We start from the raw sequence: 24414 nt of genomic DNA on the forward strand, positions 1-24414 counted from the left end.
AGCTGTTTTTTTTTTTTAATTTTTGGCTGTGCTGGGTCTTCGTGGCCAGTGAGGGCTGTTCCCTAGTTGCAGTGCCTGGGCTTCTCATTGTGATGGCTTCTCTCGTCGCAGAGCACGGGCTCTAGAGCATGTGGCTTCAGTAGTTGTGGCTGGCGGGCTCTAGAGCGTGGGCTTGGTAGATGTGGCACATGGGCTTAGTTGCTCTGTAGTGTGTGGAATCATTATCCGGGACCAGGGATCAAACCATGTCCCCTGCATTGGCAGGCAGATTCTTAACCACTGGACCACTAGGAAGGTCCCTCATCGGCTATTTTTAAAAATGGTTTTTACACCATTTATAATATAATAGCACTGTTTTAATGATAGTGTTTATTTAAAAATTGTGACATTCTAAATGAAACAAATTGAAGGTGAATAAATTTTGACTAGACAAAGTGTTTTGCTTACAGTATATTCTTCTCTTTTCTTAAAGCAAAGTTCTCATATAGATGTGGTTCGTTTTCCATGTGTGGTTTATATAAATGAAGTTCGAGTCATACCCCCGGGAGTAAGAGCCCATAGCAACTTGCCTGACAATAGAGCATATGGGTGAGTCAGTTTTCTTTTTTAAAAGTGTTTTTGACTAAAGATGACCTAGAAACATACTTCCAAATGCAAAAATTTAAGGTAATATTTTGTAAGTAAAAAAAAACAAAAATAAAACTTTTTTCAGTTTTAGTTATGTTGTATTATAATTGACTTTTAAGTTTTCTATATAATCCATATATTACTATAAACTTGAAAAGAGTAATTATTTGACTTAAGTACTAGATTAAGTTTTTCTTTCTTCATTTCTTTTTTTTTTTAATTGGTAGAAATAGGTTTATATTTTCCAAACTATTGTAGGGTGGCACAGTATAGTAGACAGAGTATTCTTAATGTGCTGTTTTCCTTGAAAATAAATGCATCTGTAATATTGAGAAATATATCTTTTATTATGTTACATTTTTTATATTATAGTGTTAGTTTTCATGCCTTATTGGTGATCATTTTAGCCTGATACATGTGTCTTTTTGTAAATATGTAGCTTCACATTAACCATTAGTTGTACTGAGCAAGTAGTTACTTGAGCATCATTTCTCCTTTTTAAGGTCTGTGGGAAATAAACCAAATGTAAGACATTGTTCCTAATGTGGAGTTGTTTTTTTTAGTTATTCTTTTTTTTGATTGTGCTGTGAGGCTTGCAGGATCTTAGTTCCTTGACCAGAGATTGAACCCAAGTCATGGCAGTAAAAGTTTCTTACCACTGGACTGCCAGGGAACTCCCTAATGTGTTGTTGTTGATAACTTTAACAACTGACATAAAACAGATGAATTTGATCTTTGTTATGATGTTAATAATCATCATCTTCTTCTGATTTTAATTACATGAATTGGAGATAAAAGCTAAATTTTAGTTATGGAAGCATGAATATGTATAATAAATGTATCAGTGGGTTCTTGGATTATGGCCTAGGTATCAGTGCCACATTGTGACATGTCCATGCTCTGATAGCTCAGTTTCTATTACACGCGAGAGTTAAGCCAGCTACGTAGTAGTGGCTGGTACAGTACAGACGCAAAGTTAAGAGCTCATTTCTTCATAGTTGTGAAAAGTAGTTTGTTACTTGTAGAGTGGATATAAAATTCTTCAGGTCATTCAAAGGTAAAACATAAAAACAAAGCAATAAGAATGATCAATGTTTATATGACAGATCATTATAGTTAATTTTTTTGCCACGTGCAAGGGAATAAAAACTCCTGTTTTCCTGTGTTTCTTTCTACTTTGCCTTTGGAGTAATGATAGAGTATCCAGCAGACTTCTCTAACTGCACTGCTTTGGGGCAAGAAGGCTCTATTGTTACCTGCTGCTGTGTAACAAACCTCAGCAAATTTAGCAACTTAATCCCCCACTATTTCTGAGGGTCAGGAATTTGGGTGCTTCTTGATTGGCTCAGGTTCCCTCATGAGGTTATAACCAAGTTATAGGCCTCGGGTTGCAATCTCAGAAGATTTGACTGAGGCTGGGGAATTTTAGAAGCTCACTCACATGACTGTTGGCGGGAGATCTTCAGTTCTTTGCCAGGAGATCCTTTCTGTGGGTCGCTGTGTCACAGCATGGGTTCTTCCAGGGTGAGTGATTCAAGAATGAGAGTGAGAGAGCATGCCCAAGAAGGAAGCCACAGGCACTGTGTTTTGTAACTTAATATCAGAAATAGCATATGTCACATACTTCAATATAACTGCTTGTACTATATTCTTTTGACTACATATTCTGCTGGTACAGTGTGAGAGGGAACTATACAGCGGGGTGAATATCAGGAAGGGGGAGTCTTTGGGGTCTATTTTGGAGGCTGGCTGTAATAGCAGGCAAAATGGATCTCTTGTCATTAGCTGCAGTGGGTAAGAGTGTTACATTTCCCTTCTTCTCTCTCTCCTTTTTCTTATCTGGGGATAAATGACTATTCATGTTTTAATAATTCCAAACATGAAACTGTTACCAGAAACAGTGTTATACACAATATGTTATAAACCATAAGATGAAGTACTAATTCATTAATACAAATGTATTGGTTTGGCCAAAACGTTCATTCATGTTTTTCCACTACATTTTATGGAAAAACCCGGAAGAACTTTTTGGCCGACCCAATAAGATACTGGGAAGCCTGGAATCTCAAGGTTGAAAGTTAATGTTAGAGGTCATATATTTGTGCAGCACACTTTATGATCATACTCTCATTACAAAACTCAGAACTGTGTAAGGTAAAATTAAAATCCTTACAATCCCTCTATTCTGAGAGAAGCTTAGCATTTTGATGTCCTATGTCTTTAAATTTATATGTGAGCATTTGAGGGGGCTTCCCAGGTGATGTGAAACATTTGTGTGTATATGTATATTTTTTGGGGGGAGGATAGGTATATCTTATGTGAGATTAGGTTTTAGAGTCAACAGTTTTTAAGGTGAAAATCTTGTGAAGTCAGACTATGTGGATTCATTAAAGCACTTTTCAGCGACCAGGACGTGAGTCTTTGTTGCCTCCAGAGGAAATAATTTGCATTTCAACCCATTTTCCTCTCCTTTTGGAGGCCAGGGTCTGGTTATAAGCCGAAAGGTAGGAGGGGAGAGACTGGAGTTGTTGAGCATGTACAGTTGAATTAGGGTGAGATAAAGTGTATGATGCTGCTCTGACCCAGGCGCTCACTGTTCTGTGTATTCCTTTATTTCATTTAACGTTATGTCAGGAGTACTTCACAGCATTTAAATTTATTTGAAAATATGATTTCTAATGACTGCATAATCTTAACAAATCAGTGTACTGTCATTTATTTGGCTAGTTCCTAAAGTGGGGAGTGTTAGATGGTTTTTAGTTTTCAGATTTTTAGTATAATGAATCTCCTCTTGAAAAAAAAAAAAAAACTGTAAATCAGTGTTTCCATAGAAACACTTTGTAATGAAAAGTATTTTTAGATTAAATGGTGTGAACATTTTCTCAGTCTCCTGAGTTGTATTGCCATATTGTCTTATAGAATGGTTGTACCTGTTTGTATTTCTACCAGAAATACATAAGGGAATCTCTTCCATAGTACTTTGGGCATTACACTTTTTACCATTTAGATTTTTTGTGAATAAACAAAGCATGCGTTGTCTAAAAACTGATTTTAGTTGAGGCAAAGGAATTTCAGCCAAGGGTATATAATAAGATTTCATTCTAATGCAAATTAAATAGGCTTTAAACTTTACTAGATAAGTCTATAAAAAAAGATTTATGTAAATTAATGCTATACAAATTACAGTTTAGGCTTTAAGTCACAGTTTAGGGCTCTGATGCTCAAATTATTATAGTCCTGTATGAATATGGGTTAAGCTGAAATTAAATGGTAATTATTATTTACAACTTAACGTTAACTCCTGATTCTTTTTTGCTAATAAAATAATGATATAAAGAATAAAAAAACTATATAATTAGCATTTTCCATTAAAATGCATAAAAAAATTTAAATGTCTTTGTGTTTTAAAATGGTCCAAGCAGCAGGCAAAAGATACTTGATGGCTAAAAACTTTTCAGTAATATTCAAAGTGAATAGTTGACTACTTGAGAATTGGATTGTGAATAAAATTACAGGAAATATTGCAGTTAACTCTGTGTTTTATTTAAATATTGGGAATATTTTATCTTAATTCTAGACTTGCTCTTACATTTGACTTTGTTTTTTCTTTTAATTTAGGAACTGGATATTGTAAAGGCTGATGTTTCACCTTTGTTTCATTCACAGGGAGACCTCACCGCATACATTTCAGTTAGACTTGTTCTTTAACAATGTCAGCAAGCCAAGTGCCCCGGTTTTCGATAGGCTGGGAAGGTATGTACTTACTGGGTAATCTCTCCAGACATTCATAAGTTAGTAAGCGAAACCTTTTTATTCTTTCGATAGGTTGGGAAGGTATGTACTTACTGGGTAATCTCTCCAGACACTCCTAAGTTAGTAAGCAAAACCTTTTTATTCTTTTGGTAGAAGAAAAGGCTATATATGATAGTAGATCCAAGAATTTGGTTTAATTTTAACAGTTGACAATATTAAGGAAATGTCATGCTCCTAAGAACAAGTTGTGTTTATTTATAAAATAAAACTTTAAATGGCGTGAGACATTAACCATCTTTTGTTTGATTTTTATTGGTGTATGCATTTCTTCTACATATCATATGATTTGGTAATAACCTTCTAATTTGGAAAATATTACTTTTTGATTCTTAAAAAAAAACCTCTATAAATGCATTGAGATTTTATCTGTGGTTTTTACGTCACACTGCTTCATAATTTAAAATTCCATAGCCACATTTTTGTAAAATGAGAATTTTGTTAATAGCTACCCCTACTTTGAATAATTTAATGCATACTGACTTGGTATTATTAACACTGGTTGTTTTGGTATCTGCAAATTAATTAACCATTAAATGGTTTTACTCATTTATAAAATAAAAAATTTTAAAGGCAGCTTAAAAATGGAGATTTTCCTATCCCTGTCAGTAAATTTTTTAGACTTTGCTTATTCTTTTATTGATTCTCCATTCATTTATTATTAAATTACATTGATAATTTAACCTTTTTTTTTTAAATGAAGGGAGCCTAGGTAATCTGATGCAGCTAATTTTTAATATATAGAATTTTGTTTAAAGTTGGTACCTACCTGATAAAATAGGTGCTTTTTAAAAAAGTTTTAATCCCAGTATGCATTTTTTTTTTGAAGACTATAGGGCTGTGGATCTCTGATCTGGCTATGTGGTAGAATTGCATGGGGTGCTTTTAAACAAACCTTGACATCTACACTCACCTGAAAGCAATTGAACTAGAATCTGGGGGATTTGTTTTATACTTGATATCATTTTGTGGGGAGTAAATTAAACTCAAACTTTGTAGTTTATTAAAATAAAAATCTAGTGTTTGAAATATTGGAATCTTCATAAACTGTGATGTTCAGTGTTTGAACCTGTGTATTTGTTCCTTCTCTTTTAACAGCCTGGAATATGATGAGAATACTTCCATCATCTTTAGACCCAACTCAAAGGTAATCGTGGAAGTCAGTTTTCAGCTTGTTACTACTATTGTTCTCACCTCCATTCAGAGGTTTTGATCCAGATAAACCCAGTGATGCAGAATGTTAGCTTATTTAGTTCGAGTTCTGCAGAATTTCATCATTTCTTGTCTGATTCCTTTGTATTCCAGAAACTGTTTTCAAACGGAGCAAAAACATTGTAATGCTATTATATACCTATGTAGCTCTTCATTCTAATTTCATACTTGGGTCAGGAAAAAGCCAGCATCTGCTTTTCCTTCTTTTCATTTAGGTGGGCGAATTTTGAAGATGGTGGTAAATTATTAAACACCATTGTATCTTAATTAAGGTGTCTTTTTAAAAATTCGTATTTCATACTTCTTCCTTGCATATCAGAAATGTGTCTTTTTTCTTGATACCAAATGCCATTCTAAAAGCATCTAAAAGATGTGACTCATGAAAGAGCCAAATTCTAACTATAATGATGATCTAGTATGGGACTATTCAGCGTGCTCTTTGTTTTGGTGAAGGAGTACTTAATATTCTGCACGTTGTTTAGACTAAAAATCGTGTTCTCTATCTCTTTATCTTCTTTCTAGTGATCTTTCTGTTCAGAGTCTGTCAGTCCATGGGTATAATCTTTGAGCCTTACTTCTGGTCACTTTGCTGGAGTTTGCTAAGATGAGCAAGGAAAATAATAATTTCTTTCTCTAGAAGAGATCCCATTACCACTTATTATTTCATCTTTACCCAACATTATAGAGTGGGAGAAGAACTCAGAAGTCAGGGACTTTGGTTTCGGGGTTTTCCTGCTGACAGTCTCAGTTTCTTATTTGTTGTTAATATTTCTGTTGTTGGTAGATAAGCTCTGAAAAATGTAAAATTATTTTATAAGGAAATATTGAGAGTTAATGGCCTTGATAAAGTCTTTGATCTTTTTAGGATAAAGTGTCTTTGCAAAAATAATTTGTTTAATGCCTCTGGTTACCCTTACTTTTTAAGTACGGGGTAGGTACATAGAATATACCTGATTTGCATGTATGAGTTGGGCATTTATTAATAAAAAGAATGCCATATAATTTTATGGGCTTTATAATTCTTGAGACTGGACACAATTTGTACTTTTGTGTATCTTCATGACCCCTGTAACTATTTGGGTTTAATTTATTAATCGGCAGTAACTCCCTTCTAATTTCCTTTTTATTTCTCTTCTCTTGGTTAGGAATCTGGTTATGCTTTTTGAATAGAATTGACCTAAAGTATAGGACTGAGGAGATATAGTCTTGAGACGGTTTTAGATATGATAACTCTAGAGGGCCATGTAAAAGTTGTGCCTCTGGGTGAATTTCCACCAATATTGATCTTTACCTTTTCAGCATGCTTTTAGATATTAGTTGAACCCACAGAGTAATTTAATATCAGTTTACTTCTGACATATTAAAACATTAATTTGAAAGATGTCTCTTCCCCTATCCCCGTCCCACCAAATCAGGTGAATACTGATGGTTTGGTGCTGAGAGGCTGGTACAACTGTCTGACGCTGGCAATATACGGATCAGTGGACAGAGTCATAAGTCACGACAGAGATTCCCCTCCACCTCCACCTCCTCCTCCACCGCCTCCCCAGCCACAGCCAAGTGTGAAAAGGAATCCAAAGCATGGTGAGAATTTTAAATTTGGTTTTATCAGTGAAACTTATTTTCATTACAGTGGGAAAGGTAACTCAAAGAACTCTTGTGTCTTTTGAACCTTGTTTAAGGCTTGACAAGTTATGTGTCAGTCTTCCATTGTTTCTTAGAAGAGTTTCTTTTTCTGTTGAAGTGGTTGCATTTTATTTTCTTCCTGTACTTTCCAAAAATGCTTTTTTAGTTGATATGAGGTTTTTTGTTTGTTTTTTTTTTAATATATAAATGATAATAGAATACATGGTTATTTGTGATTTACTGTGAAAATTGTCTGTCAAAGAATTAGAGAATGGGACTTCCTTGGTGGTCCAGTGGCTGAGACTCTGTGTGCCCAGTGCAGGGAACCTGGGTTGGATGCCTGGTCAGGGAATTAGATCCCACAAGCCGCAACTAAGAGTTCTCATGCTGCAACTAAAGATCCCACATGTCACAATTAAGGCCTGGTGAAGCCAAATAAATAGTACTATAAAAAAGAGAGGAAGAGGGGCCAGAGCTTCCTCTTTGTGGCTTGCTAGGACACAGTGAGAAGGCAGCTGTCTGCACGCCGGGAAGAGCGCTCTCATGGAACCCGAGCATGCTGGTGTCAGGTGTCAGACTCCTTGGCCTTCAGAAGTACACGAAATGAACGTTTAGTGTATATTAAAAAAAAAAGAGGCAGTAAGTTTGGTATGTGTTAATGGCATTTCTTTTATCAGATTTCTTTATATGTCTAAATCTTAGCTAAAGGAGATTTTCCCCTTTTGGGAAAATAACAGCTCTAGGGACTTCCCTGGCAGTCCACTGATTAAGACTCTGCACTTTCAGTGTAGGTGGCGAGGGTTCAGTTTCTGATTGGGGAGGTAAGATCCCACATACAATGAAGCGTGGCTCCCAGAAAACACCCCCACAAACCCACCCACCCCCCTGAAACAAAACAAAGCATAAGCCTTCTGATAAACTTCAGGGACTTCCCTTATAGAAAGCAGGCAGTTAGGCTTATGTTTTCCAGGGTCTGTTTTCCTCATTTGGTATTACTCATTGTAATAAAGAGATTGAACTAGTGGAACTAAGGAAATTTGGGAATAAATTTTGAAATTACAGTTGAGGTCATAGGGAAAAATAGTTTGCTTTACAGTTAGCATTTTATGAGCACAAATAAAATGACCATTGTTTCTCTTAACCCTTATATGATACTGTTGTGTGAGGTCTTTGTCTCTGATGGCCAACACACTGTAGTTTAATCTTTTTTCTTGTATCTTATCTGCTAAGCACAGTTAATATTTCACTTTTCTTTGTATCCTTCATTCTTCTGTGCTCATTTGTCTTTTTTTCTAGACTGTGAGCTTTTTGTGGGCAGAGAAGTATATTTTACTTGTATTTGTATCTTTGGTCTTTTTTGTAAATTTTATTTATATAAAACAAAAACAGTTTATCCATTTCACTCACCCCTACCCCCCACCCTCTGGAAACCACCAACCAGTCTCTTTGTATGAGCTTGTTATTGGTGTTCTTTTTAAACTTACTTTTTTTAGATTGCACATTTAGGAGAGATCATATAGTATTTGGCTTTCTCTGATTTATTTCACAGAGCATAATGCCCTTGAGGTCCATGTTGTTGCAGATGGGAAGATTTCTTTCTTTTTTTGGTGGCTGAATAGTATTCCGTTGTATTAATATGTGTATGGAATAACACATACACACCTTCCACATTGTCTTTAGTCTGTCATCTGTTGATAGATGTTTACCTTGTTTCTTGGCTACTGTACGTAATGCTGCAGTGGACATGGGAGTGCATATAACTTTTCAAATTAACGTTTTTATTTTCTAGGGTAAATACTCAGAAATGGAATTGCTGGATCATTATGTTGGTTCTACTTTTAATTTTTTGAGGAACCTTCATACTGTTTTCCTCTTATTAGCAGCACCAGTTTACCTTCTCACCAACAGTACATGAAGATTTCCTTTTCTCCACATTTTCACCAACAGTTGTTATTTCTAGTCTTTTGGTAATAGCCACTCCCTGGTGGCTTAGTGGTAAAAGAATCCACCTGCCAAGCAGGAGATGTGGGTTTGATCCCTGGATTGGGAAGATCCCCTGGCGAAGAAAATGGCAACCCACTCCAATATCTGTGCCTAGGAAATCCCATGGACAGAAGAGTCTGGTGGGCTACAGTACATGGCGTAGCAAAGGGTTGGACACAACTTAGAGGCTAAAAAAGCAACAAATTCTGACAGGTGTGAAGTGATACCTCATTGTGGTTTTGATTTGTGTTTCCATGTTAATTAATGATGTTGAGCATCGTTCCATGTACCTTTTGTTTGTTCTAATAGGTTTTTGATGGAGTCTTCCTTCAGTCATATCCGACTCTTGTGACTCCATGGACTGTGCCTGCCAGACTCCTCTGTCCATGGGATTCTCCAGGCAAGAATACTAGAGTAGGTTGCCATTTCCTTCTCTAGGGAATCTTCCCGACCCAGGGATCGAACCTGTGTCTCCTACATTGGCAGGTGAATTCTTTACCATGGAGCCACCTGGGAAATCCAATGGAATCTGTAGGGTTTTCTATATATTATACACGTTTTCCCTGCTCTCTGAAAGTGTGTTCCTGTGAAACCCTTTGTAAGCCAGAATGATATAAAGTGAAGAAACAATTACCTTAGGATACATCTTGCTACTGGATGTACAAAGTCAATTGAGATAAAGCACAGATGCTCACAGACATAATTCAAAGCTGTGGTGGCTTAATGGTGAGATGCTAAGTGTAGTTGCTGGGGAAGGAGCTTGGTGGTGCCACTCTGACTTTTTTGGGGTTATGTTCCCTCTATAACAGCTCACTGCAAAGTTTATTTGGTTAGTGAAAACAGGTGCTAACATGAAGTTTTTGTAAATGTAAAGTGGTGTAAAGTGAACTTCTAAAAAGCAGGTCACAGAGTTGGACGCGACTGAACTACCAAGAGCACACACATGGTGTGGTACAGTCCCTCGGTACCTGCTTTGTTGGGAGTGTTTATCTTAAATTGATTTCAGTTTTGTCAAATTATTTTACTGCGTCTGTTGAGATGATCGTATGACTTTTATCCTTCATTTTGTTAACACATTGACTAATGTGCAGATGCTAAACCTCCTTTGCGTCCCTGGAGTAAATCCCACAGGATCATGGTGTATTATCCTTTTAGTGTATTGTAGAATTCTGCTTGCTGATAGTTTATTGAGGATATTTGCATGTATGTTCATCAGGGATATTGACCTGTACCTTTCTCTTTTATTTTTAACTGATTTATTTTTAATTGGAGAATGTAACTTTCTTTTTTGGGCTTCTCAGTGATAAAGAATCTGCTTGGGAAGCAGGAGACACGGGTTTGATCATTAGGTCGGGAAGATCCCCTGGAGAAGGAAATGGTAACCTGCTCCAGTATTTCTTGCCTGGAAAATGACATGGACAGAGAAGCATGGTGGGCCACAGTTCATGAGGTCGCACAGAGTCAGACACAACTGAGCGACTGAGCACACCGACACAACTCTGTTTCCTTGAGACATCCTTGTATAGTTTTGGTATTAGAGTCATGCTGGCCTTGCAAATGAGTTTTAGAAAGCTTTGAGAAGAATTGGTATTAATTCTTCCTTAAACATTTGGTAGAATTCATCAGTAGAGCCATATGGTTCGGACTTTTGTTTTGGGGAGGTTTTCGATTAGTGATTCAATCTCCTTATAGTAATTGGTCTGTTCAGATATTTTGTTTAATCATGATTCAGTCTTGGTAGGTTGTATGTTTCTAGGGCTGTATCCATTTCTTCTAGGTTGTCTAACTTGTTGGTGTATAATTGTTCATAGTAGGTTCTTATGATCCTTTGTATTTCAGTGGTATCAGTTGTAATATCTCCTCTTTCATTTTTGATTTTGCTTGAGTTCTCTCTTTTTTTCCTCAGTGAGTCTAGCTAAATGTTTACTAATGTTACCTTTCCTAAGCTTGTAGTTTCATTGATATTTTCTATTGTCTTTAGTCTTATCGCAGTGTAGTCAACTGACTTGTCAGAGACAAATACCACATGATATCACTTATATCTGGAATGAAACCATGACACAAAGGAACCTGTCTACCAAGCAGAAACATACTCCCAGATTCAGAGAGCAGCTTTATGGTTGCCAAGTGGGGAAGCAGGGGTGGGGAGGAATGGAGTGAGAGTTTAGGGTTAGATACAAACTATTACATATAGAATGGATAAACAGTAAGGTTCTGCTGTATAGCACAAAGAATTACATTCAGTATGAGATAAACCATAATGGGAAAGAATATAAAAAAGAATGTGTATAACTGGGTCACTTTGCTGTACAGCAAAATTAACATGGCATTGTTAATCAGCTGTACATCAAATAAAGAGAAGTGGAAAAAAATTTACTGACTTTTAAGAAAATTTTACTGGAGTATAATTTCTATTTATAGTGTTGTGTTAGTTCCAGATATACAGCAAAATGAATCAGTTATACGTATCTCCACTCTTTTTTATATTCTTCTCCCATACAGGCTGATACAGAGAACTGAGTAGAGTTCCCTGTACTATGATAGGTCCTCATTAGTTACCTATTTTATATTTACTAGTGTGTATGTGTCAATCTCAGCCTCCCAGTGTATCCCCGCTCCTTTCCCTCCAGTAGCTATAAGCCATTTCCTCCAGTAGCCATAAGTTTGTTTTCTACATATGTAACTTTCTGTTCTATAAATAAGTTCATTTGTATAATTTTTTTTAGATCCCACACACAAGCAATATCATATGACATTTGTCTTTCTCTCGCTGACTTACTTCACTCTTACTTGCTTTAAAATGGACACCTGAGCTCATATATTGCATTTATATATGTGTGCATGTTTTTAACTTTTTGTTTTGAAATAGTTACAGATTTATAGAAGGCTGCAAAGAAATGTGTAGGGAAGTCCTGTGCACTCCTCCCAGATTCCCCTAGTTAACATCTTTGACAACTCTAGTACAGTATCAAGACAATATTGGCATTGTTACAGTCTGCAGAGCTTGTTCACATTCACCAGTTTGTACATGTACTTGTGCACGTGTGTGTATATACGTGTAGCTGTGTGTAATTTTATGTCATGTATAGTTTTGCATACCCATCATTGCAGTTAAGATCCTTGATTGTACTGTCACAGTATTCCCTGGTGTTACCCCTTCCTAGCCACACTCATCCCACCTATACCTATTTTTGGCAATCATTATTCTCTGTCTCTGTAATTGTATTATTTCATAAATGTTACAAAATGGAATCATGAAATTGGGATCTTTTTAAGATTGGCTTTTTTCATTCACTGTAATTTCTTTGAAATTTATCTACTTTCTCTGTGTATCAGTAGATCATTCTTTATTGTTGCTGAGTAGTAATAAATAGTATGGATGTATTATTTAACTGTTTAGTGATTGAAGGACATTTAGATAAGTTTCTAGTTTTTGACTTTAGCAAATAAAGTTATTTATGAGCATTTGTGTACATCTTCCTGTGAGAAAATAAGTCTCCATTTCTCGGATAATTCCTAAGAGTTCCATACATTATATTTTGGTATATGGGTGTCAGAGATTTTAACTTTCTCAATATAAACTGATTAGCAAAATTTCTGTTAGACAACAGACATTTGTTCTGTTAGGAACAAAAAAGTTAATAAATTCTGAGGATGAAAACCCAAATGATGAATGGCAATTTTGTCATGTATTTATATTACTAACTTTAATAATTTTAAAGTTCTTTTTCTTTTTCTAATAAAATCAGCTGATGGGGAGAAAGAAGATCAATTTAATGGAAGCCCTCCAAGACCACAGCCAAGGGGACCAAGAACTCCACCAGGACCCCCGCCCCCTGATGATGACGAAGATGATCCCATGCCGTTGCCAGGTAGAAATAATATTTTTTCCCTCTCTTGATTAATGTTAATGTAATAGTACTTTTTTATTAGAGGAAAAAAAATAGATGCTGGTAATCAAATCTTGATGAATATCCCCACCGCCATTCTGAACAGTGTTTTCTTGTGGTTTTTTTATTGTTATTGTTGCTGGCAAGTTAATTTGTTTAAAAAATAAATCAGTTAATTCATTTGAAACTGAAGCAACATTGCTTTGAAAATAAAATGTTAATGTACTATAATGATAGTATAGAGAAGCACCAGTAAAAATAACCTGTATGTATTGGAAGAGATAAAAATCTGTAGTTACTTAATAGCTAAAAAAGAGGATTATTGTGTAAGAACATAAAATAGCATACTTTGTTAATTCCCACTCTAGAAAATTGTGCAGTGTTTACTCTTAATATTTTTTAAGAGCAAGTAATTCTACCACTTTTTTTTTAAGTGTATTTATGAGCTAAATCATCCAAAATATCATTAAATAGTTGCAATATCCAGTCTTTCTGCCTATTATTATTTAAACAGTTAAAATAATCTGTGCCTTAAATATCAATTTTTCAGTGTCTGGTGACAAGGAAGAGGATGCTCCTCATAGAGAAGATTACTTTGAACCCATTTCTCCTGATCGGAATTCTGTTCCCCAGGAAAGTCAATATTCTGATGAAGGAGAGGTAGAAGAGGAACAGCAAGAAGAAGGAGAAGATGATGAAGATGACGTGGATGTAGAGGAAGAAGAGGATGAGGATGAAGATGATCGTCATACAGTAGATAGTATCCCTGAGGAGGAAGAGGAGGATGAAGAGGAAGAAGGTGAAGAAGATGAAGAAGGTGAAGGTGGGTGAATTAACTAGGACTTCTTGTTTTTAAGTGCTGGAAACTAGCTTGATGTAGAAGAATTTATAGTTGAGATAAGTGGCTTTCAAGAAACCCCAGAGTCAGCTGGTCCTTGAGACTTGACTAGACTTGAGGATTTCTATCTTTTCTTTGCTTTGTTTATCTGTTATTTAGTTAGGAAAATGAATTTAGGTGATTTTTTTTTTTTAAACTAACTGTTACGTCTCTGTTTACCCCACATCTTTAATATCTTCTCTTTAACCACCCAATTTAAACTGCCTGACTGTGTCTCAGATCTGTTTCCAGTTTTCTGGGAGAGAGATTCTGTTTGGCTTGCTGTGGTATCAGCTTCCCCTTGATACCATCAGCTTTGCCCAGGGAAGCAAGAATATGCAGCAAATACATGGTGATTAGGGCTTTGGTGATCTGTCTTCAGAGGAGTGGTGTTTTAAGCTGCCTAGAATCCCTAAAGATGTCTGTCACCTCAATATTTTGGCTGAATAATGATATCTACATTATTATTAGACATTTTTACAAGGAAAAAAAAAAATCTCAATTACAGAGGGACATAAGGCAGCCTGATGCAGTCTTTTAGTTAGGTCTTATTTTTCCTTTGAAAGCAAAAAGAGCTATTCAAGCTAATTGACTCTTAATTTGTCCAGTAAATGGAGTGTAATGTTAAAGTATTTATGTACAATGACAGATCATCTGCTTTGTTCTATAAGATAGTAAAGAGGAGAGTCATTCTACATGAGAATGAGAACCATTTCAGTATTACAGGGGCCCTTTTACAAAATATAAGTAATTGAGTTATTGAGTGATAACTCTTTTAACTGACCCCATTTCTAGGATACCACAAAATCCTTTTTAGATTTATTGCATTTAGCAAGTAGCAGTTAGATTTCAGGCAGGCTTTGTTAATCAGAGGACATTTTTTGTAGAGAAGATAAGAGAATAAGGCTGGTTAATTTGATTTTTACTAGAAGACATCTGGGGGTTAGTCTCGAATCAAGTCTCTTTAGGCCCTTTCTTTTCAAATATGAGTGTATTGCTATGGCTAAGTTGTTTTGAGCTTAAGAATGTCCATAGAGGCCTGTTACTGGAGGAGTACCGTGGAAACATTTCCTTTTCTTTCTTAGGCTGTTGTTACTCATCTCTGTTTTACCACAGCCAGGTAACAGTTGTGTTTAAAACTAACAAATTTTCTGTTTCTAGTCCTGTATTACTAAATAGAGGGAAAAGCTGCATGTGTCATGATATGTAAACTCTGTTTTGGCAAAGATGGGTACTTTTATAAACAAATTTTCCATAAAAACATGATACAGAACTGGGAACTATGTAATAGGTAAATACAGAGGAGTAGAAGTGAAGGAATATGAGATTCTAGAATGTTTTTCCTGACAATATTTGGTGTAACTTGGTAATTATGGTATTAATTCTTAGTTAATTTAATAATTTTGGCCCATCGATTCATTTTTTCCATCTTAAAAATACTCTCTCACAAGGCAAGCTTAATTTCTTCCTTCCTGAGAGATATTTTTGGTTCTTTTTTTTTTTTTTGAGACATTTCTTATTTTATTTCTGTGAGGAAAAGATTTATAGCAGAGTTATTGTAAAGCTGAACAGATATAATAGAAGATTTTGCTTATGAAGTTTCTTTATAATTGTTCTATTAGGAGTTATAAAATGTTAATAAGTGTTGATAAGATATTGAGGCAGAAGTTAATATTGTTGATGGAATCATTACTTTTCATTTTTTTGCCACGTTATTAAATAATTTATTTTGACTAACCAGATTGTTTTGCACTAAACAATGATGTAACAACTAAGTATTATTTAAACTGATTTTCAGGGGATGATGGTTATGAGCAGATTTCCAGTGATGAAGATGGAATTGCTGACTTGGAACGTGAAACATTCAAGTATCCAAACTTCGATGTCGAATACACTGCTGAAGACTTAGCTTCAGTCCCTCCTATGACATATGACCCATATGATAGGGAGCTGGTACCACTCTTACACTTCAGCTGTCCGTACAAGACTACCTTTGAAATTGAAATCAGTAGGATGAAGGACCAAGGTCCAGATAAAGAAAACTCAGGGGCAGTAGAAGCCTCAGTGAAGTTGACTGAACTGTTGGATTTGTATCAAGAAGATAGAGGTGCAAAATGGGTAACAGCTTTAGAAGAAATTCCAAGTTTAATAATAAAAGGACTAAGTTATTTGCAGTTGAAAAATACAAAACAAGACGCCCTTGGTCAGTTGATAGACTGGACCATGCAAGCTTTAAATTTACAAGTAGCCCTTCGCCAACCCATTGCCTTAAATGTCCGACAGCTCAAAGCTGGGACCAAATTAGTGTCCTCACTAGCAGAATGTGGGACCCAAGGAGTCCTGGGACTGCTACAAGCAGGAGTGATCAGTGGCTTATTTGAGCTCTTGTTTGCTGATCATGTCTCATCTTCCCTTAAATTAAATGCATTTAAAGCTTTGGACAGTGTCATTAGTATGACAGAAGGAATGGAAGCTTTTTTGAGAAGTAGGCAGAGTGAAAAAAGTGGCTATCAAAAACTTCTGGAGCTCATACTTTTAGATCAGACTGTGAGGGTTGTCACTGCTGGTTCAGCTATTCTTCAGAAATGCCATTTCTATGAAATTTTGTCAGAGATTAAAAGACTTGGTGACCATTTAGCAGAGAAGACTTCTTCTGTTCCTAACCACAGTGAACCTGATCATGATACTGATGCTGGAGTTGAGAGAACAAACCCAGAATATGAAAACGAGGTAGAGGCTTCTATGGATATGGATCTTCTGGAATCCTCAAATATAAGTGAAGGAGAAATAGAAAAGCTTATCAACCTCTTAGAGGAAGTTTTTCATTTAATGGAAACTGCACCTCATACAATGATCCAACCTCCTGTTAAGTCTTTCCCAACAATGGCACGTATTACCGGTCCACCAGAGAGGGATGATCCATACCCTGTTCTCTTTAGGTGAGACATTTTTGACTTTGGAAAGTATATTTCACCAATTATTAGAGGCAGTTGCATATGGTTGCTTTTTTTTTTAAAGCTACAAAGCTTTGTTTTATTTTTTTATTTTATAATTTTATTTATTATTTACTTAAATTTTGGCCATGCTGCGTCTTAGTTGCTGTGCGGGCTTTTCTCTAGTTGGGGATGAATGGAGGCTACTCTTCATTGCGGTGTGAGGGCTTTCCATTGCAGTGGATTCTTTTGTTGCAGAGCACAGGCTGTAGGGCACATGGACTTCAGTAGTTGCAGTTCCTGGGCACGAGAGCACAGGCTTAATAGTTGTGGTGCACAGGCTTAGTTGCTGTGTGGCACGTGGGATCTTCCTGGACCAGGGATTGAAGTGTCTCCTGCATCGGCAGGTCGATTCTTTACCACTGAGCCACCAAGGAAGCCCCCTGTTTGTTTTTTTTAAATCTGTAGGTAATGTGTGTCTTTGTAAGGATGTCTTGATACTTCAAAATAGGTCATAGTGAGAAGTGTGTTAACTGTATTTGAGCTATATTTTGTTAATACTTAAAAGTAGTAATGGCAACTTAAGTTAAAGATATAAGTAATAATCAACCATAGTGCTTATATTAGCATATCTGTGAGCAAGAATAAGGAGAAATTGCCGGGTGGCTTCTGGGAAGGTGAAGCAAAGAGGATGGCATAGGAAGGAGAGAGCTTTTCTGTGTAAGCCTCTTTCTACCTTATGATTCTAAAACATTGTAAGTGAAGCTGATACTTTACTAAGTTAATTTTACAGTCCTTGTTAAAGATACATTACAGGTTCAGTTGTCACTTGTTTCTGCCTTCTAACCCTCTAGTTATTTACTGGTACAGTTTTGCCATTTTTAGGTACCCACAGATTTTTAAAATTTGCTTTAATTTTTGAGGGTTTCTTTTCTTTTTTTTTTTTGGCATTTTGCCTGTAAATAATTTTTTAACAAATGTAAAAATTGCATTTTTATTATTTTATTTCAGTGATTATTTTTTACCTGGCTTTGGAGCATAATGTATTAACAAAAAATCAATACTTGTCCATTCTAAAATCTGTACCTGTCCATTCCTGTTTTTAGCTGAAACTCATTTGCCTTAGCTTGAATTCGTACAGGAGTTTAAGATGATAATTGCTAGAGCAAGGTCTAGTAGGAGATGAGGCCAAGAGTACAAGTGTAGTGGTTTCGCTTTAAACAGAAGAACGGAAACCTTTTGAGTATACAAATACAGTTATCTTTGTAGTATGGAGACGGTAGAGGAGACAGGTGCTTCTCACTGGTCATGTTTTTTGTAAATTAAGACTTAAAGTAATGCCCTGAGGGTGACTAAGTATAAGAAAAGAGATGATGCTCCCAAATAGTTATTGAGGGGAAACTAGTAATTAATGGCCTATTAAGTAATGTTGTTTTTTGTTCTCCCATAATTGGAGATCGTACATTTGGGTGTCAGATTTTAGGAGATAAAGGGTTTTGAATGCTGGGCTAAGGAATTTGGATTTTTTTTTTTTTTTTGATTAATTTTTTTTTTTGCTGTGCTGCTTGGTACGTGGGATTTTAGTTCCCTGATCAGGGGTTGAATCCAGGCCCCTGACAGTGAAAGCACTGAATCCTACCTGCTGGATGGCCAGGGAATTCCTGGGGATTTTGTTTTTAGAATGTGGAAGATCTTGAGTATTTTAGAGTAGCAGATCTGATATGATCGAAGTAGTGTTCTAAGATTATATTATAGTTATGAGATGTATTGCCATGAAAAAGAAATTGATGTTATTAGGTAGATAAGCCTGTCTGAAGATTCCAGGGTGTGGGTATTGTGCTGAATACTGGGCCTAGTATAGTGGCATTTATAGCAAATGGGAAGACAAATACTGTGCCAATATTGAGAGTTTGTGGTGGAGAGCATTACTTGGACTTGGCAACTGGACCTGATAAGAGAAAGTAAGAAGGAGCTAAAATGCTTTGAGGTTTCTAACTAGGGTAACTATTGGAACTGTGATTTTATGGACAGAAATTGATAAATTAGGAGGGAGAGTGAACTTTGAAAAGGGAAATAATTACATTTTGGAAGGGTTAGTTTGAAGTGATGGCAAGGCTCTAATGTCCCATGTTGGGATCTTCAAGGTAACCCCCAGATTGACTAGCTGGACTCATAGGACTCAGTGTTATAATCTCAACCAGGATTTATTACATCAAAAAGATACAAAACACAATCCCCAAAGGGAAGAGGTACATGGGACAAAGCCTGGGAAAATGAGTCATAAGCTTCCAGAGTCCTTTCCGAGTTTAGGCACAAAGGATCCCCTTAAGTCCCCCGGCAACAAATTGTGACACGTGTGAAATGTTGCATACTGAGGAAGTTCATTAGAATCTCAGCATCCAAGCTTCCTATTGGGGGATAGCCATGTAGGCACCCAGTACCTTGCATGTACCAGAATTTCAGACTGCCAAAGAGAAAGCAGGTGTTCAGAATGAACCATATTATTTGCATAAACAGTTTATGTGCAGTGAGTATTCTTATCAGTTGATAGGTCGAAGCTGTCCCAAAGTCCAAGTCCCTAGAGGCCAGCCAAGGACCAGCCTTTCTAAGATAAGCATTCTGAGGCCTGCCATGTTAACTCTTTTCGAAACATTCCATGAGGTGGTTAAGGGTGCTCTTAAGAGCGTAGAGGTGTTTACCTTTGTGGTGAGCATTTACTGCAGGTGTTTTCCTCATGATACAGAAGCCTGCATTTAAGCAGAAATATGATTGAAAAGGCAATTTTATGCTTTTTGATTACAACTATGTGACATTCTGGAAAAGGCAAAACTATGGAGACAGTAAAAAGATCAGTGATTGCCAGGAATTGGGAGCTAGTTGGGGGATGCATAGATGGACAGAGTATTATTACGACAATGAAAATACTCTGTATCAGTAGCAGTTGTGTCTGTTAGGGGTGTTAGGTAAATTCATACCTTTTCTACTAAAACTGTGTGTACTAAAAATGGTTCTTGGATGTAATAAAAGAGTACTGTTGTATTAAGTACTGAAGATGGATAATTTGACCTTTTTTTCTTTCTAGAAGTACCAGTTCAGATATACTGTAGTAAATCTGAATATACCAAATGCTTTTTATAGTATATGCACTGTATTCTTCCTAGATGCATGAATTCAGATATACTGATATGCCATGAGTTGAGTAGGACCATGGTTAAAAAGGAAGGAGCATTTGATAAATGGCCTGGAAAGAAGGCCCAGAATTTAAAGTCAAGGTTGATTCTGGAAAGAGAAAATTTGTCAACAGTTACTAATTAAACCTCTTTTGAATGCTAGGAAAAAGCCATATAGAACTTTCACTTTCATTTGGTCCTGTGGAGAAGACTTGCTGTTCACGTTATGTTTTTAATTAAAGCAGTATATTGCTGAGGATAAGGATTATTGCTGCTAAAATTTTTAACATTACCTGTCTAATGAAAACTGAGTAAATGAAATGTTGTGCGCTGACTTAACATTTATCTTGTTGCTTCTTCTGCAGGTATCTTCACAGTCATCACTTCTTGGAGTTGGTTACTTTGCTCCTGTCGATTCCAGTGACAAGCGCACATCCTGGTGTGCTGCAGGCCACAAAAGATGTTTTAAAGTTCCTTGCACAGTCACAAAAGGGTCTTCTCTTTTTTATGTCAGAATATGAAGCAACAAATTTGTTGATCCGAGCTCTTTGTCATCTTTATGATCAAGATGAAGAAGACGGTCTCCAGTCTGATGGTGTTATTGATGATGCATTTGCCTTATGGCTGCAGGACTCCACACAGACATTGCAGTGTATTACAGAACTGTTCAGCCATTTTCAGCATTGTACAGCCAGTGAAGAAACTGACCACTCAGATCTGTTGGGAACTCTGCACAACCTTTACTTGATTACTTTTAATCCTGTGGGAAGATCAGCTGTTGGCCATGTTTTCAGTCTTGAGAAAAATCTCCAAAGTCTTATTACACTAATGGAGTACTATTCCAAAGAAGCCTTAGGGTAATTTTATGCTTACTCCTTAAATTTCCTGTTTTATTGGAAAACTACATCACTAGTGGGGTAGATTCTTGAAAGAATGTGTTGTTTTGAAAATAAAAACTATAATTTTTTTACATAGCCTATAACTTGTTAATCAAGGATTAGAATGATGAACTCTCTAAGATGTGGATATAAAGAAATGAAATAGTAGCTTCTTTGGTTTCCCCACAGAGTTAACAAAGATTGCAGCTGTAGTACTCCTGATTTTTGTGGAGGGGAGTCATAAGACACAGAAATAATACAACTTAAGAGTCATGAGGACTGTCTTGGTGGCTCTGCCCTCACCTGCTAAGCTATTCATGATGCTCTGACTTTAGAAGTGTTTTGACTGGATGAGGGAGTTTGAGAATGATGGTGGTTTTTGAAGACCTTGCCCTGTTGGGCAGAGGGTTTTAGTCTATGAGAAGAGAAACTCGTTCCTCCTGGTTCGTGCCATACAAAGCTGTGGTGTCCTTTGCATCTGAGTCTTGATATGACCCCTTGAGTGACTGATTTCTTGGGAGGACTGTAAAAGGCGAACAAGAGTGCTTCTATGCCTAGCTATACCTTTATAGTTCTGTAGTGGAAGTCTGAATAATCACGGTGGTAGGTTGATTCATCACACTTTCTCCTGTATATCCAGAGGGAAAAAACATTTTAAAGGAGATTAATGAAGTGTACTTCCTAATCTTTCATTGCTGATGAAGTGTACTTACTCGTATTTTATAGTTATGATCATATTTTGTAATAGAATTCCACTTTCCATTTTGATACATGTGCTTTGTTATTAATATACTTTTAAGTAGTGGTTTCAGGTGAAGTGGAGGTTAAACTAAAATGTGATTTCCTGTTTTCATAACGTTTGTAATGTTTCATGGTAAATTTCCTTGATCTTCTTGAAACCAAGTTAAAAAAAAAACAGTTAAAAAATTGTCCCTAAAAAATTATTTGCATACCAAAACCTTTAAAACCTTATTTTGTTTCAGTGATTCCAAGTCTAAGAAATCAGTCGCTTATAATTACGCATGCATACTTATCTTGGTGGTGGTTCAGTCTTCCAGCGACGTCCAAATGTTGGAGCAGCATGCAGCATCTCTCTTGAAGCTTTGTAAAGCAGACGAAAATAATGCTAAATTGCAAGGTATGGCACTTGATCTTATTTTAAGCATTTATGATAAGTGAAGAAAAAAAAGCCTTTGACTATCTGTAGTTCGTTGGAGAAGGAAATGGCAACCCACTCCAGTATTCTTGCCTGGAGAATCCCAAGGACGGGGAACCCTGTTGGGCTGCCGTCTATGGGGTCGCACAGAGTCAGACACAACTGAAGCAACTTAGCGGCAGCGGCAGCAGCAGTAGCAGTAGCAGCAGTTCGTATTTGCCATTTGGGACCAGGGGCTTTATCTTGTTTGATAATATACCTAGTAACACCTTGGGTTAACTTTCCGTATAAGTTAAAGCATGTTTTCTGGAGGTATTTTATATGGTATTCTTAAAAAGATTTTTTTAGGAAGTTGTTGAAAATACCTTTTTCTGGAAAGTCATGGAAATTTATGGGTGGTTGAAGTTCCTAATCAAAACAGAATTAAAGATGAACTCAGAAGTTCAGTTTTGTACAGGAGTTTAGAAGTACAGTTTGTTAGGTGTGTGTGTTTTCTTTGAATATGTACTTATTTCTGAGTACAACTTAGAAATCCATTTGTGGTTAACACATGTGTGCTATTCTCAAGTGAAAAATGATAAAAGTATTATTTTCTAAATGTATTGAATGAAGTATTAAGTTTATAATCAGTTCAGTTCAGTCGCTCAGTCATGTCCGACTCTTTGCGACCCCATGAATCGCAGCACGACAGGCCTCCCTGTCCAGCAGCATCTCCCGGAGTTCACTCAAACTCACATCCATTGAGTCGGTGATGCGATCCAGCCATCTCATCCTCTGTCGTCCCCTTTTCCTGCCCCCAATCCCTCCCAGCATCAGAGTCCTTTTCCAGTGAGTCAACTCTTCGCATGAGGTGGCCAAAGTACTGGAGTTTCAGCTTCAGCATCATTCCTTCCAAAGAAATCCCAGGGCTGATCGCCTTTAGAATGGACTGGTTGGATCTCCTTGCAGTCCAAGGGACTCTCAAGAGTCTTCTCCAACACCACAGTTCAAAAGCATCAATTCTTCAGCACTCAGCTTTCTTCACAGTCCAACTTTCACATCCATACATGACCACAGGAAAAACCATAGCCTTGACTAGACGAAACTTTGTTGGCAAAGTAAATCTCTGCTTTTGAATATGCTATCTAGGTTGGTCATAACTTTCCTTCCGAAGGAGTAAGTGTCTTTTAATTTCACGGCTGCAATCACCATCTGCAGTGATTTTGGAGCCCAGAAAAATAAAGTCTGACACTGTTTCCATTGTTTCCCCATCTATTTCCCATGAAGTGATGGGACCAGATGCCATGATCTTCATTTTCTGAATGTTGAGCTTTAAGCCAACTTTTTCCCTCTCCTCTTTCACTTTCATCAAGAGGCTTTTGAGTTCCTCTTCACTTTCTGCCATAAGGGTGGTGTCATCTGCATATCTGAGGTTATTGATATTTCTCCTGGCAATCTTGATTCCAGCTTGTGCTTCTTCTAGCCCAGCGTTTCTCATGGTGTACTCTGCATATAAGTTAAATAAGCAGGGTGACAATATACAGCCTTGATGTACTCCTTTTCCTATTTGGAACCAGTCTGTTGTTCCATGTCCAGTTCTAACTGTTGCTTCTTGACTTCATATAGGTTTCTCAAGAGGCAGGTCAGGTGGTCTGGTATTCCCATCTCTTGAAGAATTTTCCACAGTTTATTGTGATCCACACAGTCAAAGGCTTTGGCATAGTCAATAAAGCAGAAATAGATGTTTTTCTGGAACTCTCTTGCTTTTTGGATGATCCAGCGGATGTTTGCAATTTGATCTCTGGTTCCTCTGCCTTTTCTAAAACCAGCTTGAACATCTGAAAGTTCACGGTTCACGTATTGCTGAAGCCTGGCTTAGAGAATTTTGAGCATTACTTTACTAGTGTGTGAGATGAGTGCAATTGTGTGGTAGTTTGAGCATTCTTTGGCATTGGCTTTCTTTGGGATTGGAATGAAAACTGACCTTTTCCAGTCCTGTGGCCACTGCTGACTTTTCCAAATTTGCTGGCAAACTGAGTGCAGCACTTTCACAGCGTCTTCTTTCAGGATTTGAAATAGCTCAACTGGAGTTCCGTCACCTCCACTAGCTTTGTTTGTAGAGATGCTTTCTAAGGCCCACTTGACTTCACATTCCAGGATGTCTGGCTCTAGGTGAGTGATCACATCATCGTGATTATCTTGGTCTTGAAGATCTTTTTTGTACAGTTCTTCTGTGTATTCTTGCCACTTCTTAATAGCTTCTGCTTCTGTTA

General features: G+C 36.8%; 1 protein-coding gene across 4 annotated transcripts in view; it reads left to right on the forward strand.

Annotated features, from left to right (window-relative positions):
* Positions 1-24414, forward strand: part of VIRMA (vir like m6A methyltransferase associated) — a 63334-nt gene that overhangs the window by 13088 nt on the left and 25832 nt on the right. For 2 of the 4 annotated variants that reach the window (XM_027561522.1, XM_027561524.1), the window contains exons 2-10: positions 473-588; positions 4294-4380; positions 5536-5584; positions 7065-7233; positions 13008-13130; positions 13699-13971; positions 15824-16964; positions 20494-20985; positions 21990-22144. In XM_027561522.1, the coding sequence (XP_027417323.1) occupies positions 473-588; positions 4294-4380; positions 5536-5584; positions 7065-7233; positions 13008-13130; positions 13699-13971; positions 15824-16964; positions 20494-20985; positions 21990-22144 (2605 nt within the window). The remainder of the gene's footprint in view (positions 1-472; positions 589-4293; positions 4381-5535; positions 5585-7064; positions 7234-13007; positions 13131-13698; positions 13972-15823; positions 16965-20493; positions 20986-21989; positions 22145-24414) is intronic. The other 2 variants (XM_027561525.1, XM_027561526.1) reach the window with 1 other exon arrangement.

This window comes from Bos indicus x Bos taurus, chromosome 14, assembly GCF_003369695.1.
Source record: "Bos indicus x Bos taurus breed Angus x Brahman F1 hybrid chromosome 14, Bos_hybrid_MaternalHap_v2.0, whole genome shotgun sequence".
In the NCBI taxonomy this organism is placed as follows: domain Eukaryota; kingdom Metazoa; phylum Chordata; class Mammalia; order Artiodactyla; family Bovidae; genus Bos; species Bos indicus x Bos taurus.